The 24,626-nt window shown below is 41.7% G+C and overlaps 1 protein-coding gene across 1 annotated transcript in view; it reads left to right on the top strand.

Annotated features, from left to right (window-relative positions):
* LOC106961672 (zinc finger protein ZFPM2-like) overlaps positions 1–24,626 on the top strand; it is a 78,954-nt gene that overhangs the window by 23,409 nt on the left and 30,919 nt on the right. The window contains exon 2 of the mRNA XM_015055559.1: positions 18,735–18,893. Within this exon, the coding sequence (XP_014911045.1) occupies positions 18,735–18,893 (159 nt within the window). The remainder of the gene's footprint in view (positions 1–18,734; positions 18,894–24,626) is intronic.

The raw sequence follows: 24,626 nt of genomic DNA, 5'->3' as shown, positions 1-24,626 counted from the left end.
ATATGGCATACAAAGGTTTCAAAATGTTGCTTTAATTGAACGCCCATAAAAGAGCCAGTCTGAGTTTTCTCCAGCTCTGTGGAACATATAGTAACTATGCCCCCTCCCCACCTGTTGCTGCACATTGACAGAAATAAAACAAATTTGATGTTTGGAAATATCTCCTGTTGTGATATCGACCCATTACTCATATTAAGGTCATGTTTTTTAAAACTGGTGGTGGTAAGTTTACTGTTGCCAACTCATAGTAAGGAATGTAGCTTCTTGCTGTACCAAACTTTCTGTTTTATTTTGTAATTTCAACCCACTTTATTGGATTTCCTGGTGATTCTGACTATAAAGATGCTGCACTCATCATAGTTAAAAAGTTTTGATTTGGTTTTAACCCTCCAGTTCAATTGGAGGCCTGCAAGCAAAACCAGTAAAACATGAATATTTATAACTGGTTGTATGCCATAGCTTATGTCACAGCAAAGTAAGTCAATTACAATTTCTTTTTTTTTCACAGACTTTCATACAGAGGTCTGAATAGTTTCTAAACATAAGTGTCGCTAAGTTGGTAACAATGAGTAAACTATGGGAAGCATGTTTCTAAAGCAGCATACTGCAGGCTGGCCATCGATTCTACCTACATACTTGTGTTATGAAGAGAAGGAAAACGTATTATTGCAAATAAAAAATAAACTCCTACTATGTTCAGATTATTGTTACTTTTTGTTTTAAATTAAACTAATTTGACTGTGTTGCACATTTTGGTTTAAAAATTTCGTTCAAGTAATGTCAGACTCCTCGTAGCTGCAGTCTAGCTGCTCCCGCCTCACAGAGTAATCTTCTCCCCCAGACTAGCAAGCAACAATTAGCAAACACCTGGTTGAACTTATGCAACCTACTTCTCCGTGCAACGATGGTAAAAACGGTGCTAAAGATGATGACTTCCTGAAGGCAGATTTTCAAAAAGAGACTGAGGCCCAAATGCAAGGTGTTAAATTATGAAGTCAAAATTTGAAGGTGACATAGTTACCTGATTGTGCCGTAAAATAGCTCTGAGTGCCTGGAAAACACATAATACTGCCCCTTCAAGTTTACAGTACTGTGAACATCGTATATTAGCAAATGTGTAGCGATACAGACGTAGCTTCAGAAACTACAAACACAATCAACAAAACACCGTCCAGATCAACGTTCCCACAACGCCAATTGATTCTTCGGGTTTTGGCCTTTTATTTAATCTCCTCTAACTTGACATTTGCTAACTCAGAAATCAATTATGTCTTCTCTTCAAATGAAAGGCAAAAAAAAAAAAAACCCTAGTATGTGGCTTTAAAGTCAGCCTACCTCGCCTTTGACACGGTGCATTACAAAGGGAACGGAAAATCACACTGCATACCTGATCCATAAAAAAAAAAAAAACCTTTGAAATGGATTGCTGGGTGCGATCCAGTCTGGCACAAGTCATGGCATTGATGGCACAGCCTCTGGGTGTCGGGATGCTTGGCCCTGGACAAGGCGGTTGCTGGGCCCCGTATCAGTGGGCATGGGCCCATCCTCCGGGACCTCCTAAGCCATGCTGTCTGAAGAAGAACTGATGAGGTTGGCAGCACATGTGGGCAACATTGCAAGTTTTTTTTTATTTTTTTTATTTTTTTTACTTCTGTTAAACGCCGAACCCGATGTTATCATCTTCAGTCACTACAGCGGCAAACTGGCCAAGATGGCTTTCCAAAACAAAAACTTTGACTGTTATTATTCATCCCATCTACACCAGTTGCGGACCAGTTCCCTCTTTAACCCTTGACGTGATGAACACACATTCTGCAAGTCAGGAAGCTGACAGCTGGAGGAAGTTTTCAGAAATGGTCGATAATCCACCGGGGAGGGGAGGCAAAGAAACTTCCATCTTTGATGAGAAGTTGAAAAGAGCTCGTTCCACTGTTGGCTTGGCAGAACGGCAGATGTGGCCGTGGGGCGGGGTGGGTTCCGACCAGGGATCGAGCCGTTTTAATAGGGTTCATCCAAGAGTTGACGAGAGTGCCGAACGCACTAAACCAGAGGTGTGAGCCGGGGCTGCCGGTACATATCTTTTGTCTTTCATTATCTTTATTTCCTTATTATTTTAAATGGCCGGTGTGTGCATGTGTGAGTGTTTTTTTCTTCTTCTTCTTCTCTAGAAGCTTTTTTGATATCCATTTAGATTGGGGCTTCATTAAAAAACCTCAGACAATGGAGTGACTTCTAATTAAGAAGCGCCGCATCTGGCCCCTGGCACCCTATCCCGTTGTTCCATCTATTTTGCTGGGGAGAATTCATTTGTTTCTTAATTAAGAAAAACACCAATAGCGTGAAAAATCTGCTTATGGTACCTGAATCCTAATTAGCTAAATAGTGAGGGGAAGGGGAAATCACATTCCAGTAGCCCTAGAAATGAACTCAGAGCTGATAAAAATGAACTAACTAGCCTTGCATAAATCCAAGCTGTGGGAGAAAGTGTACCATCATTATGGCTAAGACAATATGCAAACTATCTTCAAAGAAATCAAATTGCCGGAATGTTTTCATTTGCATGTATTAACCATTAACATAATGAGGAGAAGTGACATTGGACCCGGATTGTGTGTCTGTTCGGATTGATAACTCCGCTGCATCTGCAAATAGTCTCCTCTGCAAAATTATGCAAGCAGTCAAATCAGTGCTGAACTGTGGAGGGAGAGGGAGGATGATGGAAAGAGAGAGAGAGAGAGAAGGAAGAGAGTGGAGGCTTTTGCGGTTTTGTTTTTTTGTTTTCTCGTTTTATCGGGGAGCTCCGTGCAAACCTGCTGCAGTGTTGAATCAGAGCCATCATCCCCCCACACCCTCAACAGCAATCCTTAAACAGGGAAGGTGCCGCGAGTCATTGTCTCTGAGACTCTGCGGAACGCCGCCGTGTGTGTCTTTAGAGAGACACACATCTAGCCGGAGACGGACTCTCGAGCGAGCATACTTCACACCCGTATCGGACATACGCACTCACACACACACGCCTTCACACACACTCGTACATACATGTGTCAATTCCCTTTCCTGACACACACACACACACACACACACGCATCCAAAGGCTTCCAGGATACCAAAGGCTCACTTATCTGCTCCGTAAAGACTCACCATGGCCCACATTGGCGAGTTGGCGGGCAACCAGCCAAACCCGCTGTGTAGTTCCCCCACTGCAGGCGTCATGCAAAACACCCAACAGTCTTCAAGGTTCAAAATAATATATATAATTTTATTTCCATCATGCCATTTCTCAGGATCAGCCTCTTAGGTCAAATTATTCAATTAAGTGTCTGTTTATTACTGATACCAAAAGCTGGGTGGCGGTTCTACTTATCACCTTTTTTGCAGATTGGTGTTCTCACGGAATACCACCATAAAGATTGCCTTGGCTGTAATTAAAATGGCACAGGGACAAATTTTGGTGCAGAGCTAAGAAACGAAGGAGGTAGGGCGGAAGGCTCGGGGTGGGGGGTGAACCACTGGGGCTGCATTCAGAGAAATTAAGTTGAGCCCTTAAATCAAAGTTAAAATGTCTGTGTACCTAGCATGCATAGGAAGGAGGGAAATAATGCCACCTTGTCGTCATAGTGAGGTGGGACAGGGTCAGCGAACAGGGTTGTTCTTTGTGGTTCCGACTGAAAGAAGCAAACCAGAGTCGGCGATGTGTTCTGTGCCTCTTCAGGCGCTTCCTGATGCCAGCCGGGCCGGCGTCCATCCACCAGTCCTGTGTGTTTGATGAGCCGTTGGCAGGCTTCGGGGACACGTGTTCCCCGTTCCTCGTGGCAGACGCACCTTTCGCCATCTCTGACTCCACCGAGCCTGCATGCGACTTCTCAGGAGGGGGAAGAAAAACCAAAAGAAATCAAAGTGCCAATAATCTGGGAGTGTTAAGCCAGAGAATAGTGGGGGGGGGGAAAAGAAAAGAAAGACCTGAGCGACTTTTGGATTTTGACAGAATCTTCTGACAAAAAAAAAAAATAGCATTGTTATCTCAGATAGCTGGTGATGTTTTTACTTGGTTGTACATTTTTTTCGGGGGATGAAATATGTAAAAATATAAACCGAGCCTCTAACGACTCCCTTAATGACGCGAATCTTGCCTTTCCCTCTCTCTCTCTGTCTCTCTCTCTCTGCCGGAATCGCGTCTTAGCGGGCTTTCTCGGCGCGGAGGATGTCTGATATCTGAATATTAAAAGGGAGTTTCAAGCTCATCTGCAAATGTGATTTGCACATATCACACTCGTGCAGTCGTCAAGCTGCTTCATCGCCAAGCTTTCTGAGCAAAGAAGACATGGGGAGGGGAGGGGAGGAAAACGAAACAGAAAGATGCACATATGGGTTGCTATTGATGTATTCCGTTTTTGACCTAATTTAAATCCCTGCCAAACGAGCTCATATGCATACTGTACATTTGCTAAATTACCGAGTGTAAACCTCGCCATCTCACGGAGACAGGTGTAAACATCCGTGTTGTCATAATGCGGCTACCTGTAAATATGATAATTGGGCCATACTGCAGCAGAGACCCCCTAAGCCCCAACCCAAAAAAAATAATTTGGACATCATTTTGACGGCCCTGGGGAATGCCCCGTCGTCGAAACGAAGGTGGCCCATTGACATGCCGTACACGGCAGGATATAATTACGTCCGCCTGTCTTTGTTCCCGAGTTTGCTCTCAGAACACCAGTAATTATTTGTGATATTTTGGTATTCTTTTACGAGGGAGCTGCTCTCTGTGGACTTGGATCATTACACGGGCGAAAATGAAGTTGCGAATGAGCTCCTCCACTGCCAAATCCCCAAAGTTCAGCAATTGTGTAAGCAGGGCTGAAAGTTTTGTCACGATATTTTGGAGCAGTATTGCGGTAACTGTAGGGGTATGTGTTTATCGTATTGTTTTATCATTTATTGTAAATTTCTTATAAGAATTTTGATAGATTTCTATTAATGGTGTTTTAAACCCCCCCCAAAAAATGTAGTTTTTGCCAAGATTGATAGTTTGACTATTTTCTCCACTGTTTTTTCAGTGAAATAATCAATAAATACCAATAAATTTAAAATTACTGTTACTGTGTACAGCTTAGTGATACAAATCCAAGTTCTAGAGAAGGGTAGTGCACACTGGAATGTTCTTGGAGAGCAGAATTTGTGTTTGTGGGGTTTTAAAGACTGTGACACACAGACAGTCATACAGTTACCTAAAAAAAGTCATAAAAAGTTCCTATTGTGACTTTAATCATTATTACAATAATACTGCAAATTATTGTGATATAACTATAAGTCCATATCATCAACCTCGGTAATTAATAGTTCTTATCACTGTTATTGTTATCTAAGGATAATCACTGTAGACCTAAAGTTTTATCATGACAATTTGTGGTACTGTTTTGATAATCATAAATGTGACAATCAAAATGTTTTATTACTACTATTTTAGGTAACTGCAAGACTGTGTGTCACAGCATTTATAGTCCCACAAACACAAATAATTCTTTCTTGAAAAACAGTCCCATTTTTAATACCCTTCTTTGGGACATGGGTCACATAAAGAAGTGGGATTTGTATCTCTAAACTGGTCACAGTAACTCATATGGCTTTTAATTGACTAAACAGTGGAGAAAACTTAACAATTCCAACAACACAGACAGTTGGGGGGTTTTAAACATAAATAATTGGGATTTATTGTGGCAACGATAAATCTACATTCTTATCATGATAAGAGAGGTATCACAATAAACGATACAATAAATGCCAAATGTAACATCATGACAGGAATGTTGCTAAGTGGAGGAACTTCCAGTACAAAAAAAAAAAGACTAGTTTGAAATTTTATTTGGGGGATCTTGACACACGACGGCTTCCGTTCCTCTCGATTTCCGGTGTCGTCGGCGGCTATCTGCAGAGGGTCGGGCGGACGGCGCCAATAATAAGGGGGCAGTGCCAGAATATCTTTAGGGTATGCGGCGTGTCGAGCTGCGGTTTGTTGTCATGATAATCCCCTCATTTGTAATGTCGGGATCAGCGGGTTACGGCTCTCCACTTGCCTCCCGTGTCAAGGCTTGGGACTGGCGAGGTGGATTGTCATTTCTGAAGCAATATTTTGACAGCGCCTTCACTTTACTCGTACGCCGAGGCTCAAAGGTCAGAGCTGTGCCACTTCCATTTACTGTGCATGAACACTCAATCCCCGAGGAGCTCTCTACATCTCCCGCCCTGCCACACTCTCTCTCTCTTTGTCTCTCTCTCTCACACACACCATTCTTTGTGCCTCTCGCTTCTTAACTCGCTTGTTTTAGAAGATAGATGTCATAGCTGCTCCCCTCGTCCAGCTTTACAGCGAGTTTAAGGCTCCTAAACCGCCGGGGCAATTACAGACTCTCTGTGTTTGCTATGGAGTAACTAGAAAAAAAAAAGCTCAATATGATGCCTGTTTTCCATTTCTGCCACCATTCCAATTAGTGTATCAGAGTCGATCCTTTCCTACCTCCTATCACTCACATGCACAAACACACATATACACACACTGCTTTTTTTTTACGTAATGTGGTGTGATTTTCGCTAAAACGCAACGTCTCAATGGTGTAGCTGTCATCCGTTTCCCTTGTGTGCTCAGTGCCACCCCTCGCATGCACAGGCGGGTTGTGTCAACCAAATAAGGCACTTGTCAGTAACACAAAAAAGACATTGTTGCCGGGCCATTGTTACCTGCTCTGCCAGCTATCATATAGAAAGTGATAGAGTGACGGTGTTTCTGCTAGCTCCAGAGCCTCGAACCCCACCACCCACACACCCCAGGGGTATTATGGGTGTAAATCTCCCTCTCACAGTTGCGCTCGGGGGCCAGGGAGAGCATCATCATCATTAGCCGCAGCAGATGGAGGGGCTTCAGCACTGCGTTGTTTCTGCTGTACCAGCTCTGCTGCTGTCAGACTGTTTCTGCTGGAATCTGGTCTGGCACAATGCGAGTGGATGGGAGCAGCAGCACACAGTTAGTGATGAAATGGACATGAAATCAGTTGAAACACACACACACGCACACGTGTGCGTGTGTGTGTGTGCGTGTGTGTGTATATATATATATATATATATATATATATATATACACACACACGCACACACACACACGCTAGGAGACTGATTCATCATTTGTTTGTGTAGTTGTGATTGGGGAGGTTTAGTTAAGCACAGCTCAGCTGGTTTGTTTTATTTTATTTTGTAGACAGAGAAGAATCAACATGATGACGAAAATATGACAAAAAATATGACAAAAAATATTACAGCTATAAGAAAGTTTGGTTAAAAAAATTAGCAGTTATACGTTTTCGTGTTATAATAATGTAAAAAAGATCATTTGCGTTTGAGTGTTTGGTCATTTTATGAGTTAGACACCCAGAACTCACAAGCTCTCAAAGGCCATAGATTCTTTTTGTTGATTTTTTTAATGACAATTATTGGGTAAAAAAATGTCAACTTTAATTAACTGATGTCAAAAATGACATGTTTTAACTTGGTGTAATATCTAGCTACATTTGTTTCATATCTAGATGCATCCAGGGTTTAAATATTGTCTGATTTTCTCAGACTTTCAGTCATTTTGCCCATTTGTTGATTAATACCCACATTTCAGCAGTTTGACTCTTTGATTACATTTTGAACCTATAAACAAACCATTTTGTAGTCAGGGCCCTAAACCATTGTGTATCAGTTTATTTGTTGTAATTCAGTATTTTCAGGAATTATGGAGATACCACAAAATATCAAGTCTAACATATCATTTAGCTATATTGTATATTATTTCCTAAAGATTTTGTTTTACTGCACCTTTCTATTTATTTGGCTCTGATGAACCCCTGGTCAAACCAAAATAACTGAGCAACCTATTCTATTGATTATTGTTGTTGCATGAACAACATGCTCAAAGCATGAGGTATCAAAGGAAGTATGACGTATTTTCCTGGCAGACTGAAGCAAGTTTGATGGATGTCCCATGGCAGACGGGTCCACTTTATGATGGAGAAGGTCGGTTAGAGAGCTAGCAAACGTATAAATTAGGCAAAATAGTCAAATAAATGGAAATCATATCCTTTTTCTTGCTCATAAAATACATAAAAACAGAATAATCCCATTTATTTCTTGCCATAAATGCTACACCAAATGGCATGTTTGTTGCACTTTGATCAAATTTAGAATCGGGTTTGGAACAAATGCTTCCCATGGGGGGTAATCTTGGAATTCCTTCATTTTCCGTCTCATTCCAGGATGATATTTCATCATCAAATAAAATCCAAACAGAAACAAACAGATTTCATAGCTCTTGAAAGGAAAATGGGAGTTTTCCCAACATCGGAATTTGGAGGCGAGATGTCGAAGATTTAAAATCGGCACGAGCCGGTAAAGACGTGAATCGCTGCATGTCAACTACGTTTGTCACCTATAGAAGCAAAAGTTTACAGAGATGAGAAATAAGGCCCTGTTTGCCAGATGTAGGAAAACTTTTAAAACTTCATCATTCTTCATCCTTCATTCGTTGTTTCGTCAGGCACACTGACGCAGCCGACAAGCTTCCATGTACAGCGCAGCAATAGGTGGGATTTCATGCTAATCGCAACAATCATTTGTCAGCAGGGGAGAATTTATCTCCGGCAGCCACGAGCTGTCCATTGATGCAGCAGCATTTCAGCATGTATTCGAGGCCCCGCTATCCGGGGACCAGGCAGTGTGTGTCCGTGTGTGTTAGGGGGCCTAGTTTTCTCTGAAGCGCTGGCAGAATCCTAATGGTCCGGCATGAGGCTTTCACATGGCCACGTCAAGAATCATGAGGAAGGCAGAGGACGGAGGGAAGAGGGAGAGAGCGAGAGAGAGAGAAAAAAAGATCCTTCTCGGTTTGTGTTTTAAAGGACAGTGCTTTGAATGTCATTTGACAATTTCCTTTTAATTAGAACTAATTTACAGAAAGATGCCCAGCAGCTAATCTTTACAGGATAATTAACTTCTATTTTCTTTACTTTTAATTAAAAAGTGAAAAAAAAAAGATTTAGCTGATCCATAAAGAATTGTTCTTTTGAAATGTTCATCAGACTTCACACTTCTTTTGGCATTGGTAATATTTAGATCCTATCTGCCGCTCGCAGTCTCTCCACTGAGTTATTGCAGCGATTTTCTCCCTCTTATCCGGGGGTATTAAGAAGTAGAACTATCAATAGCAGAAATAGGAACCAGAGGCAAATTAGAATTGAATTAATGAAGAATTTATTGCAAAAAGAACCCCCCCCCCACACCCTCGTATCCTTTATAATACTGGGATGAAATTGACATCTTAGATATATCCGTTTCATAGAAATTCCTTGATGGAGAAATGCTGTTTTATCGACATTTTTTGATACAGTAATCAGCTTCCTTGTTCATAAGAAAGCTCTTTAATTTCTTTGAAATGATTCTGGTAAAAGCTAATTGTTGCAGAGGCACTGTGTTTTTGCTGATTGCTATTGCAATTTGAGCCCCCCACCCCCGCAGGCTCACAGGCCACTGAACGTGATGAATTCTCCACGTTTTTTCCGCCCCCTTTTTAGGTTAAACAGCTGTGTCCTAATAAGTGCTTAAGTCACAGTGGCTCAACAGAATGAAAAGTCCCCTCAGCCTCATCAGAGCTGCAGGAGAAAAGTCCTTCCTGGCTACTGTTAGCACCTTCCAAGCAGACTTTACTTAGTGGAGATAAAGTGAGCCAATATGAGGTGAGCGTGCTGCAGACAGAGCCTCCACTCATCTGCAAACGAGCCAGTGGCTGAAGATGGATGCCCCCACTTAACCATGATAGCTCCCTGGAGGAGCCTCACTCAATGGCTTCATTAAAAGTGAACGTTGTCGTGAAAAGCTCGCTTATAAGCCAGTAATTAAGAGCACACATATTTTACCTGCTTTGTTTCAGCTGTCACCGTCACATGGTTAACTCACATTTCCTTATAAGGAACCGGCCAACTCGTAAATCACTCGGTTTGACAAGAAGCAGCGAGGAACAAGACTTTGTTTGATTCGACTGCATTTTAAGTCCATTATTGTACCTATACGGATAAAGCAAACTGTTAATTTAGTGACGTAGCACAGGTTTACAAGTCTAATGTGTGGCCTCCTTGCAAGACAAGAACAATCCAAGTCATATCCTGAAATATAGAGACTGAGCAGCCCAGTTGAATCTGATTACGTTGACACTTCCAAATTCAGTTACATAACAAATTGAACATTGAGTCAGTTGGTCTAACTGAGTATATATAACTTAGTCTGATATTAATCAGTACAGTGTTTATTAAAATCCACTTGCTTAGTTAAATGAGGTGAATTCTTAAATCATTCTGACAATTACTTTGTCAGAATGATTTTGCTTTACTTTCAGCTGATTTGCTCTTTCATGTTAGAAAAGCTACAGGTTTGTGCTTGTGACTTAAAAAAAAACTGAAATAGGTATATCTTTTTAAAAATCAGTTTTATCAAGTTGGCATATAAACCATTCTCCTGATAGCCACGGCTAATATGTGCTATTCAGTGGCAACAACTGCCTCTGAGTTGGGAAGCTCAGCTTGCTAGCAGGTTTGATGTTAACATTAGCACTGTTGCTAAGCTAATGAAAGCAAAAAGACATGTTCTCAGTCACAGGTTCAAAGATTGTTTTTAGTACAACTATTGGCAACATTATATTAATAGACCCCTATCAACTGAGATTTTGTAACATCCTGGATTTTTATGATTACAAACAACTACACAACCTCAGGCAAGAAGTAATTTCAACTAGATTTAAATGCATACTCTACGCACTTCTGTTTTTGACATGTATGGGGTCTGAAAAAGTTGGTGTTTTGCTCTGAAGGTTTATTTATTGGTGAAGGTTTATTTTTTGACACCAATATGTCAAAAAAACAACAACAAAAAAAACTAGTTATTGTCCAATACCATTACATCATGTATCGCTGTATGCTACCCAAACAAAGTATTTCATGGTAGTAAAATTTATCAGCTATTGAATTTATAAAGTAGTATACTCTGATAGAATGTTGATAATTTAAAGGAGAAAAATAGTAGTTCTGTCCAAAATTCAGTTTCTACACTGTACAAACTGTCAGGTACAACTGAGGTGTCAGTGAAGCCCTTATTAGTTGGAGCACATTGTGCGATTTCGTTGGACCCGTCGTCATATTGGTCCTCCACTCAGAGGTGCAAGTCTCCTCCTGCAAACTCCGGGCGGGGAGAGGGAAAGTCAGCAGAGTGAAGCAAGGACCCGGCTAACTCCACAGAGAAAGTGGCTGGCATCTGCTGAAGCCCTCGGGCACGCTCAGAGGTGCCTCCAGCATTTTAATGGCGTAGTCAAATGCCAGCATGTTTTCATGCTATTCCAATTCAAATTCATTGGATAAAGAAGTGAGAGGATGGTATTCTCCTTCAGCGGCCCAGACAGAAGCGACAACTGGGCGCGACAACACAGAAACTTAGCAACTCTGGGAAACACGCTGGGATCCAACGCGGCGTCTGATTGGAATAATACACTCGACCAGAACTCTGTTGAGCTCCGTTTGTGAAATGTGAGCGAAATGAATTTGTGTCAAGAAGTAAATTTTTATTTATTTTTTTCTGTACGTGGGTTGAACAAACCAAGCTTTCATGAGAAGCCAATGGGTGTGTTTTAGTCCTGCTGCACATGGAAACTCCTAATTGAATGATTTCATCACGTTACGTTTCGATGCCGTGTCATCTGTAGCCCTGCAGCCCCACAGAACAGCGTATATTTAATGAGTAGGAATATATTTATAATGCCACCCGCCTCCCCTTTTTTTTCTCTCTTTTTGCCACACTTTCCAGATGAGTGTCGCCGCTGAGTTTTCAAGCAGTTTGTTGACTGCTGATTGTAAGTGCCCGAATTTAGGAAGGCAGCCATTTCTAATCACGAGAATTACATTGCTTAGCAACCGGAAAATCAAGTTAAACAATACCATTGCTTATTCTTGCTCAACAGACGGCAGCTTGCAGAACGCATCAGTCTCCACTGAAGCTGCTCCACGCTCCTCCCAGAACACACACACACATTTACACACACAAAAGCAACCATTCACAGACAATATACAAGTGGTTAATTTACTTTTGACTTGTGTTACGCCATTTGCTCCACATTTAGCTTGATCACAGACTGTGGAACTCGGGAGGGGGGGGGACTCTCGTTTTGTTAAGGAAAATGTTTGAAATGGAATATTCCTTTGAGGTTTCCTGTAGCATATTAGGCTATTAACACTTGCATAAATGGTATCTCTTTCATTACGGCGATCAAGGATTAAATTAGAAGCGTGAGCCCTGTAAGTCGCCTCTAAGGCCAAGGGAGCCCTCTGCTTCCCAAAGGTCATTAGAGTTGAGGAGAGAGTCTCTTTTTTTATATTTATTTAACTCATCCTTCAATTCGGAATCTTGCTTTCCTCCTTTGCAAAAGTTTCACCCGGAAGTGAGGAAGTGGCCTGCGTCAGCGTTGGCATGGAATAAGGCCATAGTTGGCAGCGGAGAGGTTGAGCTGCTGTGTGGCCCCTTTGCTGGATTTTCAGGTTCTGCATTATGCATTGGCGTTTAGTCTCAGGTGCTCACGTTTTATCCCCCCCGGGCCAGCTTGGACACATTTTCAATGGATTTCATTTTTGGATGGGAAAAAAAAAACCAAAACAAAACTGTATAGGTGGGTGCAAAAAAAAAAAAAAAAAAAAGATTTTCATGCTTATAGAGATCTGCTGCTTTGTTCTGTCAGATTCAATTACCTCACCTCTAATTAGGGAGCTATAGAGGAGGCTGGCTTTGTGATCCTCACATCACACTGTGGAGCCTGCTGATAATGCGCGGTATCGCTATCACAGCCCGGCCACAAGCTCTCCCCACATTGCGGACGGTTGGAAAAAGCATTCCATGAAATTAGCAGCCACATCTACAGTTTTGCACATACCCACATTTTTCTTTAGAGCTCTTCCTTTTTGTGCGTGATGTGTGTGTGTGTGTGTGTGTGTGGGTGTGTGTGTGTGTGTGTGTATGTGTGTGTGTGTGTGTGTGTGTGTGTGTGAGATTGAGAGAGAGAGGGCTGTGGATGAAAGGTTGACACTTTTTTTTTGTCCCCATCATCTGTTTTTATCCACTAAGTCATAGACTATAGTGCAGAGTGTTTACCTTACAGATATGCTTATTCCTCCACCTGTGTCCATGCTCCTCTTCCTCTCTGCTCCTCTTCCTCGGTGACTCATTAATCCTCTGTCCATCATATGGTCTCAGAGTATCACCCCATTTTATAGACCCAGCGGGGGCATTACCATATCCCTCTCTGGAGCTCCACTCCGCATGGCCGATCCCTATCAGACAGAGGCCATGGCACGAACAAAAGAGCCTCTGTGATCAAGCCAGCATTGGGGTAGCAACGTCTCTATTAGCACAGGCTGCTCCTGCTACAGGAGTGTTTGTTTTCTCCCTGTGGCTGATGGAAGAAGGGTTGCTGGGATACCTGAACAGTAGTGGTATAACATCCATGCCCAAAATGAGAACGATTAGATGAGATTTTAGTAGTAATTTTGCCATTTCCACTTTTTTGTTCTTTATTTTCCAGTAGAGTGCTATTTTCATGCATATCTCGTTCTAAGATAGCTCACAATGCCAAAAAGCCCTTAAAGCTGCAGTATGTAACTGGGTTAGAGTCCCAGTTAAACGACGTTTAACTGAAGTCCTAAAAGGGGTGCGGGTTTTAATGTGTTTATCTTTTTTAATCTTTTTCAAAATCTCCTTCTCTTTCTCACTGTTTATTCAATGTCACATGCTGTTTTCATTTTAATTATGTAAAGCACTTTGAAATGCCTTGCTGCTGAAATGTGCTATACAAATAAAACTTGATTGATTGATTTTAGAAAAAAATATATTATTTTACACATTTGTTCAAACTGCCACCATGTCATGACAGTAAAATGAGATGGATAATCTGTGAAAATATTGAGTTCCTCAACTTCCTCCCTGTGCTGCTATTGAAGTCTAAAGAAATTCACAGCTCCTGGTCAAAAACAACCAATCAGAGCCAAGAGGAGGGAAATGAGGCATACTAATTGTAGAAGTTAGCTTCTGATGTAGAACTTAGATTGTCTTCACTGTGTATAAATTACATATTAAGGCATACCTGATGTTTGAACTATTAAATTATCCTGTTTTTAGAGGGACTAAGCCCATGTGAATCCCAGGAATAAGCTGTATTTCCTGTCTTACTTCAGTATTGTGTCTCAGGCTCTTAACAGTAGCTTGAATTTCCTTCACCAGATGAAGCTGTGGTGACGGCAACAGAACAGTGCTTAGAGAGACGGATCTTAACTAAGAAAGAAATAATGTAATGTTTTACTGTCCCGTCGCCCTCCTGGACAGGAACCCTGGTTGAGAGATGGTTTCTACATGCCGAGTTCAGGGTTCCTCAAATCCAGGCTTCAAAGTTGACGTGCACCTCGTCCATCAACCTGAATAAAATGTCTGAATTACCTTCTCAGTATACAGTCAAGTTCACCAGAGTCCCACAAAGGACGTCAATGTTTGACTCCGATGCGTTAAAGCAGAGACACATGGAAAAGTCGCAGTACACCTGGCCTTCATATATTTATTAAGAACGAACAATTATTAAGTCAAGTCAAGTTTATGTATACAGCACATTTCAACAAGGGAGTGCAAAGTGCTTTACATCATCATAATTAACAGAGATCTATAAATAGTAGGGTTGACAGTCCATTCTATTTTAAAGAAAAATGGAACTACAATAACCCACTCATCCCACCATCTCTCTCTCTCTCTCTTTTCTTTCATTCACTTCTTCTGTGAATTGACCTGAATTCAAAGTTGAAAAACAAGAAAGAAACGAGTTGGTAGTTCTTTAATGGGATAGTTGGAACACTGGTGAAAAAAAATGCAGATTTTCCAAAAATGAAATCTTCCAAAATAGAAAATTTTAGAAAATTAATCAGTAAAATTAATTTATGACCTAGCCATAATGCCCAACATGTTGCAGATCAGATGTACAAAACAGAAAACAAACCATTTAAGTTTACCCATCCATTAATCTAGTTACTCTAATATAAAAATAAAACATTTGAAAAGCTATTAAAGGGAATCGATTGTCGCTAGCTAAACTTTCTTCTTTTTTCTAGTAAAGAATGTTTGTTTATATTTCTTGTCTCAGTTCACATCACAATCGACACGTGAAGTCCGCCGCCACAAACCCACACTGTGTTGTTTTGGGCGGTGCAGTGAGATGCAGGCGTCCTCTCCGTTGTGTCGTTGGCCATCTGAACTCCGGAGGAGGCTCGATAAGAGCGGCAGAGGCAGCAAACACATTCCTCTGGCCCAGTTCGTCATCGTCCACCCCCTCACCCCCATCCCCACAAACCCTCAAGCCCCCCCTATAGAAATGCACCGACGAGCGTGGGTCACATGGAGAATGTGACAGGATTTTAAACAGTACACAACTAAATATAGCAGGGACGCCACTATCAGAAAATGAGTTAGGAGTGTGGTGCTGGTCGTTTAGAAAGTCATTATTCTTATCATTGCTGTCTCTGAAATAATTTCAGGTCTCTCCATGCAATGAATACTGTATAATAAGCTAAACATGTGAGGATGTGGGGGCAAACTTTTTCGCAATCTACGTGGCTCTCGAGAAGTAGCCCCCCCCCCTCACCCTGCTGGGGCTCCCCCCCCCTTTTTAATGTCTGGAATATTTTATTCCTTTCCATATTCAGGAAGGCCCACCAGTATCTCTATCAGTCTGAAAATGCTCCATTTAGTTACTATCTGCTAGAGTGGGGAAGTGAGATGCCCTTATTCTGAGTCTATTAAACCTCAATTCTATCTCATCTTATCTACCTAATCTCTGTGTCTTATTGACCATGAAGTTTATCTGTAATCTCCCTTTACTCTTATTATCTCGCAACACTGTAGGTCTATTTTCCGGCGCTGCTGTATTTTTGCGAGCAACAGAGGAAGAATCATTTAGTTGTACACACGGTTCTCATTCAGCTGTGTAATGGAATGTGTACAAACCGCGCAGTATAGCAGTATAGAAATGTATTTGCCCCCCCTTCTCTTGCTTTCTCTCACGCCGTCTTCATTTGCCTCGGCAGAAGCTTTTAACGCCAGTCATACAAGCTCCCCCCACCCCACACCGCCCCACCTCGCCTTGATACCGTGATATTTATCTTCCTGGTATCATCCTCAGCGATGGTGGACTCATCGAGTCACTTCACGCCTCACTTCACTCCTCTGCGAATCAGCAGAAGGCATCAGATAAGATCATAAAACTGTATCCTCATTTAAAAAAGCGCCACTTGGCCCTCCGCAGCGTCTATTAGAGAGCTGGCCGCTAATTCTTTTTCATGTCCGGGGCTCCTGCCGACGCCGGATTCTACAAAGGAGTAATTTATAAGACTAATGAAAAGAGCAAGCGGTTTGTGGACATCAGGGGGGGTCCCCACTCCTTTTTTTTTTTATGAGGGAAGAAAGAGAAACGGGAAGAGGCCCGCCGGCCCCGTGATTTTCTGAGCTGAAATTATTGCTTTATTAAAGCTGAAGGGTCCAGCTGCCCTCCTGCAACAAGAACAAACACTGAGAGGCTTGTAGAGGAGATGAGTGCGCCCTGTTGGAGTGATGAAGACACAGGACTCAGGTGACAAGTGGGACATGAAATGCATCACCAGTTGACTCTACTGCTTCTTTTTTTGCAAGAAATTTATCAAAGTTCTACTGTAGAAACAAAAAAGCTTTCTGGAAAACTCGAAGTGGGTTTGGGATTTTTTTTTTTTAAATTTAAGTATGGAAAAAGAAAGTCCAGTATAGTAAAATGTCATTTCTAGACTAAATCCCTTGAACCATTGTCTGAAAGTTGTTTCCTTCCTCCCTTCTTTGCTTCACTGTGTCCTTCCTTCCTCCTTTATGTCCTTGTGTGTTTATACCAGTTCCACATCCTTTCTTACTTATTTTCTTCCTTTTGTCCCCATTTCAGCCTAGTGCCCTGCCTTTCTTTCCTTCATTGTTTCATTTTCTTTCCATTATTGTTTACTTCTTTGTTGCATCTTTCCCGATTTAACCTTCCTTCTTACCCTTTTCTGTCCTTTGTGTCCTTCCTTTCTCCCTTCCCTGTGACTCTTTCCAATTTTACTTTCTTTCCTTTCTTCCTTGTCATTCCTTTCGTTCTTCCATGCTTTCCTCACTGCCTTTCCTTCCTTCCTTTTTTGTATCAATTCTTTGTTCTTTTTTGTGTCCTTCCATATTCCTTTACTTGTATTTGTTTTCCTTCCTTCCTTTCTTCCTTCCTTCCTTCCTTCCTTCCTTCCTTCCTTCCTTCCTTCCTTCCTTCCTTCCTTCCTTCGCATTTGTTGTCTTTTTTCTCAGATCCTTGTCCCCTTGCTTCCTTATTTCCTTCCTTGTGTCCTTCAGTCCGTCAGTCTCTAGTTGGTGCAGGTTCCAAACATGAAACCTGCCTGTAATGTAAAGATCCACAAGAAGCTCATATCTTACAATTTGTATCACTCTAGAAACTGAGGTCTGGAAAACTATGGATTTTTTTTTTTTTTAATTAATAAAATATGTAGAAACTGTGTTAAAATAACTTTTTTTTTGTTTATAAAAACTGCACTACTGCCACTAAAAGCTCCATTTCTGATACGGTTCCTCCTTTATAAATATAATAAAAAGCTAATTCTGTCGTTTGTCCCTTTTTTTCTTTCTTTTAGAAACAAACTAAAACTCATCGTGTTTCATCATTTCTCTTTTTTATGGTAATTCCCAGAAAAAAAAAGAAAAGAAAAATACACTGCAGACATGTTTTCAAGACACAGAAATGTGTGCAAGATGCACCATTATCTTAATAACATTCAGGAGCCGGGTGAGATGTCCCCCCCCTAAGAACTAATACAATTCAGGTAGCAGTACAGTAATTCCATCAACAGCAATTGATTGAAGCCAAAAATTGTAATATGCAAATACCAAAAAGAGATGTACAGCTACGAGCAAAACTCTGAAATCATTTAGATTTAAAGAAATAATATTGCACAGAGAGAGGGAGAGAGGGGGGGAAAGAAAAAATTAATCACACGGAAAAGTGTCTCCTTTAAGATTGCACTGGTGTATTACCCGGAGGCATGGAATGTAAATGGAAAATCAACATTGTACCCTGTGATAAGGCTAACAAATTAATAAAAGTATTTTCTTTCCCCCTCCCATGCTGATGCCTGTATGAAAAGTCTAGAAAGGATCTTTTTTCCCCTCTCCATCTGTGTGAGGTTTTGTTTTGCAGGTAGAAGGATTAACATCAGGCTCACCTTGGCTGTGTGTCAACTCGCTTCTCTCACCAACACGCCGTTCACAAAGGGCTTCAGCTGCAGCTATAGTGGAAAGACTTTGTGAAATATTGCAGCAAAAAAACAAAAAAAACCAACATTTTTTATTGTCTGCACCTGAACTAAACGCCTGAACGTAGATGGAGAGCGTAGACAGTTAAGAGTTGCATGTGAATGGGTTGGATTGCAAGAAACAGAGAAGCAGAAGTTCTTTATTTATTCCTGAAAGCCTGAAGGATGTGATGAAACTTCTGAACATTTCCCCCTTGTGTGTCTGTGTGTGTGTGTGTGTGCGTGTGTGTGTGCGTGTGCGTGTGGGCATGTGCGTGTGTGTTCCCTTAGGTCCTCTGGAGGATGGCCTCGAGGAAGAAGAGGAGGAGTGTGTCTCGGAGGAGAACGAGCTCCTGGCCAAAGACGAGTTCTCGGTGGAGGAGAACTTCACGGCTGAGTTTGAGAGCGAGAACATGAACTGCGAAGACATGGAGTACTTCTGCAACAAAGGTGAGAGGGGGTGGATATTGAGCATAACGCTGACACCAAAACCCTAAAAGTTAACTTAAAACTTACTCAAATATTCCTGGCGGAGCTTATAGGCGTTTGAGAGTCATACCTTGAGTCCTGATATTTGATTCCGGGAGCGACGGTTTGATCTGAGAGGAAGATGGCCTCCCTACCTTTTTAAAATTTGCTTGAAAAATTCGTTTTGACAATGATAGCGCTGTGAGGTCCGACTGTGGTATATGCCGGGCCAACAAGAGGCCTTGCGCACGCTCGCCAGCACCTGCCGCTGCTCCGAGGTCCAGCACTTTAAAGCGCCGCGGCGTCGCCAAGCGCGCTCCGGTCCTCTTTGAACTGCAATTCAATTAGATTGCCTCTTTGTGTGTTTGTTTCATTTCAGTCACACCTTGCCATCACAGGAGCTAATTTGCGGTCTGCTTCGGGTTACAATGTGAAGATGACAGGCTCCCCCCCTACCATCCCGCCCCGTATCCCAGCCGAACCGTCCTCTTCGTACCCTCGGGTTGTGTGGCGCTTGCTGGCCCCAGGTGGGCCCCCCCTCCTCCGCTCTCGTTGGCAAACGAAACCCTCAAATTTGACTTTTTAATGAAGAACCGGTGCTTTGAATGTCTGCCCCTTCGTTCGTTTTTCAAAGGAAACATTTTGTTTAGAGCTATTCCTTCCACACTTCTAAACTGATGTGCCTCGTGGGATTACATTAGTCGGGACAAAACAAATCTTTCATGTTCCGGGTAGGCTTCACCCCAGTAATCGTATCAATACCGTTTTTCTTTTGTTCTCGGGGGAGGGCGAAAAAGTTGCAATTGTTTAGAAATTGCAATTACCGGCGACGTCTCGGTTGTTTCGCCCCGTTTCTTTGTCTTCCTCGTATTGTACCCTTCCTTAAACTTCAAAGTACAACACACTGAGCCTCTAATATACCCAATAGCCATGAAATAGATGGGCGCTGTATACAATGGCAGCTGCAGTGGTTGAGCGGGGCAAAAAAAAATCGAAAAGTTCCGGAAATCTTCAAAGAACCTTGAAAGAGCCGCTTGATACTCCCTTTGTTTTGGATAAAACCTCCCGAAACTAGGACTCAAACCTTCTTTCCGTGTTTTTTATTTTTATTTTATTTTTTTAAAATAAACTCAACACTACACAGCAATCCCAAATGTCAAATACTTCTTTCTGTGGGCATTGGTAATCTGTTTCTTGTCACACACAAGCCTTAGCAGTCAGATTTTTTTGTATTACTTCCCTATCTAAGCTTACAGTAGCTAAGTCCCCCCATTGCCTCCTAAGACCTAAGCGATGTACTATCCACTGCTCGGTTCTCCGCGTGCCAAACTCGGTGCTATCTTCAGGTGTAGCCGCACCCTCCCTCCCTTATGATCCCTTCCTCAATTAGATCTGTATAAAACTAATGTCATAGTGGCTTAAATTTACCCCACTTATGTGAAATTGCTGCGAATTAAACAGGATGCAATCCTGGCGGCATTAAATGGTTTAAGTGTGTTATTCCTCGACTATAGGAAGGAAAAAAAGAGAGAGAGAGAGAGAGAGCCCTTGATTAACTAAACCCTCTCAAATGCGATGGCATGCTGTAATTAGCCCTGTGCGGACTTGAACGTGGGTTTTAAGGCAGCCACTCATCCCATGGCCTTTATCTCCGGCTGCTTCCCCGAGAATAAGGTCTCCCGTGTGAGGTTCCTCCACTGAGCAGCGGCTCTCCGGTCTTAGCTTAGCCTTGTATCTGTGTAGTCACTCTCTGAAATGGGCTTGTCAGGGGGACCTAAAACCTCCATTAAAAGTTTCAGTCTATAATAGGTATTAAAAAGCTGTAGGAACACAAAGAGGAGTACCAATTTTCATTAACATATGAAGCACTTATTAACTTTGATCAGAGAGCGGTGAAGAAGCAAAGCCGCTTAAAGGCGCAAAGGTCAGGAAGTTGAATGCCACCAAAGACTCAGCCATTTTGCCTTACCCTCGCAGAAAAAAGGGAACTCCCCTAGATAAGTGTGCGGAGCACCTTGACGTCCCGCTTGTGGTCTGAGGCCAGGGAACCTTGAAGTCCCTTCATGGTTGAGTCCTTCATTGTGCCTTGCACTCTCATGGGGTTTTGGGGGCTATTGACATATCGGCGCTCATTTCTTCCACACCTTCCCAAAGTCACTTCCAGAAGTTGCACCTTGGTTTTCTGTGAATCTCTTCACCTCATCATCGGCTGCTTAGGCTCCAATACATCTACATATGAGATCTTTGTTTTTCCCTTTTAACCTCTGTACAGTGGCTTGCAAAAGTATCCACACTTCTTCAACGTTAACTTTTCACATTTTCTCACAAACACAAACGTCAATGTATTTGATTGCCTTTTGATTGGAGATGCACTGATTGATATTAATATCTGTATCGGCCCCGATATTGAAAACAAATCCAGGGTGTCGGTGGCTGATCCATAAGGACGGATCTGTTCAGTTAAATTCTATGCTTTGTTCTCTGAGAGACATAATGCTTTATTACTTATTTTACATTATATTTAGAATTCGTAATTGAATTTTCTGAACCATTTCAAAGAAGGTTTGTTGCAGTTTACTTTTTACATGTTTGAACAAGGTAGTACAACTATTGTTTCTGTCTCAGTTTTCTGGACAGATTAAAGTTGTGTTGTTCTTTTACATGTTTGTCCAACCTTGTGAAGCTGTTGGTGTATTTCAGTGTGCTGTACTGGTGCAGAGTTATCATATAAGTTTGCAATTCAATACATTTAAGTCTTTGTTTTTTTAAAAAAGAAAAGAAATGGTTTAGGTCAATTTGGCTCTGTTTTTCTGCATCAGATCCGTATCGGCCGATACTGAACCTCGGGTATCGCCGTCTGTATCTGAGGTGAAAAAAGCAGATCGGTGCATCTGTACTTTGAGAGAAAGACCAACACAATGTGGAATATTATTGTGAAGGAAGTGGAAGGAACAAAGATGGAAACATGGTTTTCAATTTTATTTTTACAAATCAAAATGTGAAAAGTTTATATTTTCAGCCTGTTTTTTTAGCTACAGTGAGACACAGTAGTGGCAGCGTCATGTTGTGGGAAAGCTTGTCTTTAGCAGAGACAAGGGCACTGGTCAAAGTTGATGGGAAGATGAGTGTAGAGTAATACAGTCAGCAAAAACACAAGAGATCAGGACAGAGGTTCACCTTCTAGCGGCTTAAATCAGTGTATTCGTGTGTTCGAATGGCCTAGTCAAAGTTCAACGCTACATTAAAATAACGATTCTGAGGCAAAAGTTGAGAGTAAATGCTCTCCCCGAAGGATTTGAAACTGTAATTGCAGCTACAACCATATTAAAACTGTTTGCTGTGTCATTTTTATTTAGTTATACAATACCTTATGTCGGTCATATTCAGTCCTAATAAAATACGTCAAAGTTTGGGACCTATTTTGGTAACAATTGTGGAGAGGTTAAAGGAGTTGCTTCTGTAAATTGGACAATATTTCAAAATATATCCACTGCCTTCGATTTGCTTAAATCAACTTCAATTAGCACATTTTCGTCAAGCCATGGCAATTAATTGCGATAATTGTGACAGAAACCCGCATTTATTAAAGTCCAACCTCAAGAAGTTTTTACAGTGAAAGTCTTTATCGCCTCTAAAGGTGTCTGCTGTGTTTCAAACGCTCAGCTCAAAACAACTGGGGGAAAACGGATCAGCACCCCGTGGAGAACAAACGCGTTTTAACGTACATGGCATTTTAAAGAAAGCCTGTCCGCCTCTCAAAGTCGCGAAGACAAATGGACTAACATATAAAGAAATAACCTTTCTTCTCTCAGGTGATTAAACAAGAATCTTACCTGAAACAAGTTCCCCTCAATTTCACATTTATGGGAGCTTTTTCTGTTTGTGAAAAAGCATGCAGATGAACACACACACGCACACACACACACACACACACACACACACATACGCACGACTCCACAGCTAAGATTTATTCCCCGCTGAAAGCGCCAGGCTCTGGAATTGTGAAAAAGACTCCTTTTCAGTGGCATATTTTTTTTCCTTCTTCTTTTTTTCTTTTACTGAAACTGTGAAATTTCACCTTGCTGGTTTACCCCCCGTTTTATTGCTGGCTATATGTGGAGTTTAGCACAGGATGTTGCCACAAGCTGTTCCCTTTGAGCGGTCCAAGTCTTGTCTGATGACAAATGACTTCCCATCTCGGCTGCGACAGTAAATTTACATGTCACTTCTTGTGTCTCATTTCCTCTGTGTAAAAAAAAAAAAAAAAAAAAAAAACCTTTGGGAAGTCATATTCCATGATTTTTTATTTTATTTTATTTTTTTTGCCCTCAGACTGCCTGATTTTTATTGTCGCTCCCTGTGTGTCAGGATATATCAATAACAAGTAAACCTGGATGCTCGCGCTCCCGTGCACCGTCCTCTACAAACGATAGGAATTCCAATGGGGTGGAAACATTTTATCAGAGCAGAAGCGGTAGGTGAAAGCAAGGGCTGCAGGACTTTTGGCGTAGCGGATGAAAAACCCACCTTGACCCCTCAATATCCTCTCTGTGAGGAAATTCGCTCGCTTCAGTCGGAGGCATGGAGCGGGGCAGGGAGAGAGTCCCAGAATTAATTAGTCTTTGTGTAACGCAGAAGTAATCAGAATCTCCAGCAACACAGGAGGAAAGATCGCCTTTCACAGCTGCCAGTGCCCGGAATGGTAAATGTGGAATTTTTAATGCACAGTTGATGCTGGAGAATATGGGGAAATGCTAATTTGCAGCGCGATAAGATGAATCGAGTCATCCCTTTAGCCCCATTTGACTCAGTGGAGGAAATTAATCATTAATGTTTGTTAAGTATGACAATCTAACTGGGCCAGATCTACATGCTCAAAGACTGAGGCAGAACGAGATAAAGGCCCAGGCTGCAGACGGGGAGGAAAACTGCCAGATTCTGTAATGATGGGAATTTATTGGCATTTAAAGAGACAGTGCCAAGGCATTTCTCTAATAGCCTCCCTCCGTTGGAGTGCTGTCCCCGCCACAAATTGCATGGCAATTCCAAACCCCCACTTTCTTTTTTTTCTTTTTTTTTTGTCAGATAGCAGAGAAGTCTTACAGCTATGCTTGACTTTAGTGAAAAAAGGTTGCTTTCTGGAACTGACTTCATCTCTTGTGGCATAATCTGCATCGACATGGCAGCATCCCGTATCAGAGGCAGAAGGAGGGGGGAACAGCAGTCCTCCAATCAAATGTCCTGAAATCACAACCCAGCTACAGCAATGGGTTTACAAAGTGTGGGTAGGTTCAAATTATAAAGTCTAAAACTCCAAAGTACATACCTTAAAGGTATAGTTCAGATTTATTTCATGTAAAGTTCTGATATTATCAGTAATAGTTCGCTTACCTGAAGTGGACAGATATTTTATCGAGGTGTGCAGCAATTGCAGTTTTATTGATTACCAAGCTTTAAAAAGCCTGACCTGCAAATTTAGATTTTGAAATGTTGCTAAATATATCAAGAAAGTCACTGAGTTGGTAACAGTGGGGTGGCTATGAGATCGGTGGACATGATCATCTAAAGCAGAGACCTCAACTGTTAGACTTTTGAGTAGTTCTTCACTTTTCTACAAACTTGCTGCAAAATGACATCTTTCTCTAAGAAGCAACAACTCGCATTACGATATTAGCTTCCAAAATTATTTATTGTGATACATTGCCGTTGCGAACG

Source organism: Poecilia latipinna, unplaced genomic scaffold, assembly GCF_001443285.1.
Source record: "Poecilia latipinna isolate Pla-1442-1.1 unplaced genomic scaffold, P_latipinna-1.0 Scaffold1320, whole genome shotgun sequence".
Taxonomy (NCBI): Eukaryota; Metazoa; Chordata; class Actinopteri; order Cyprinodontiformes; family Poeciliidae; genus Poecilia; species Poecilia latipinna.
The sequence above is the reverse complement of the archived record's forward strand: the minus strand, read 5'-3'. Positions and strand labels throughout refer to the sequence as shown.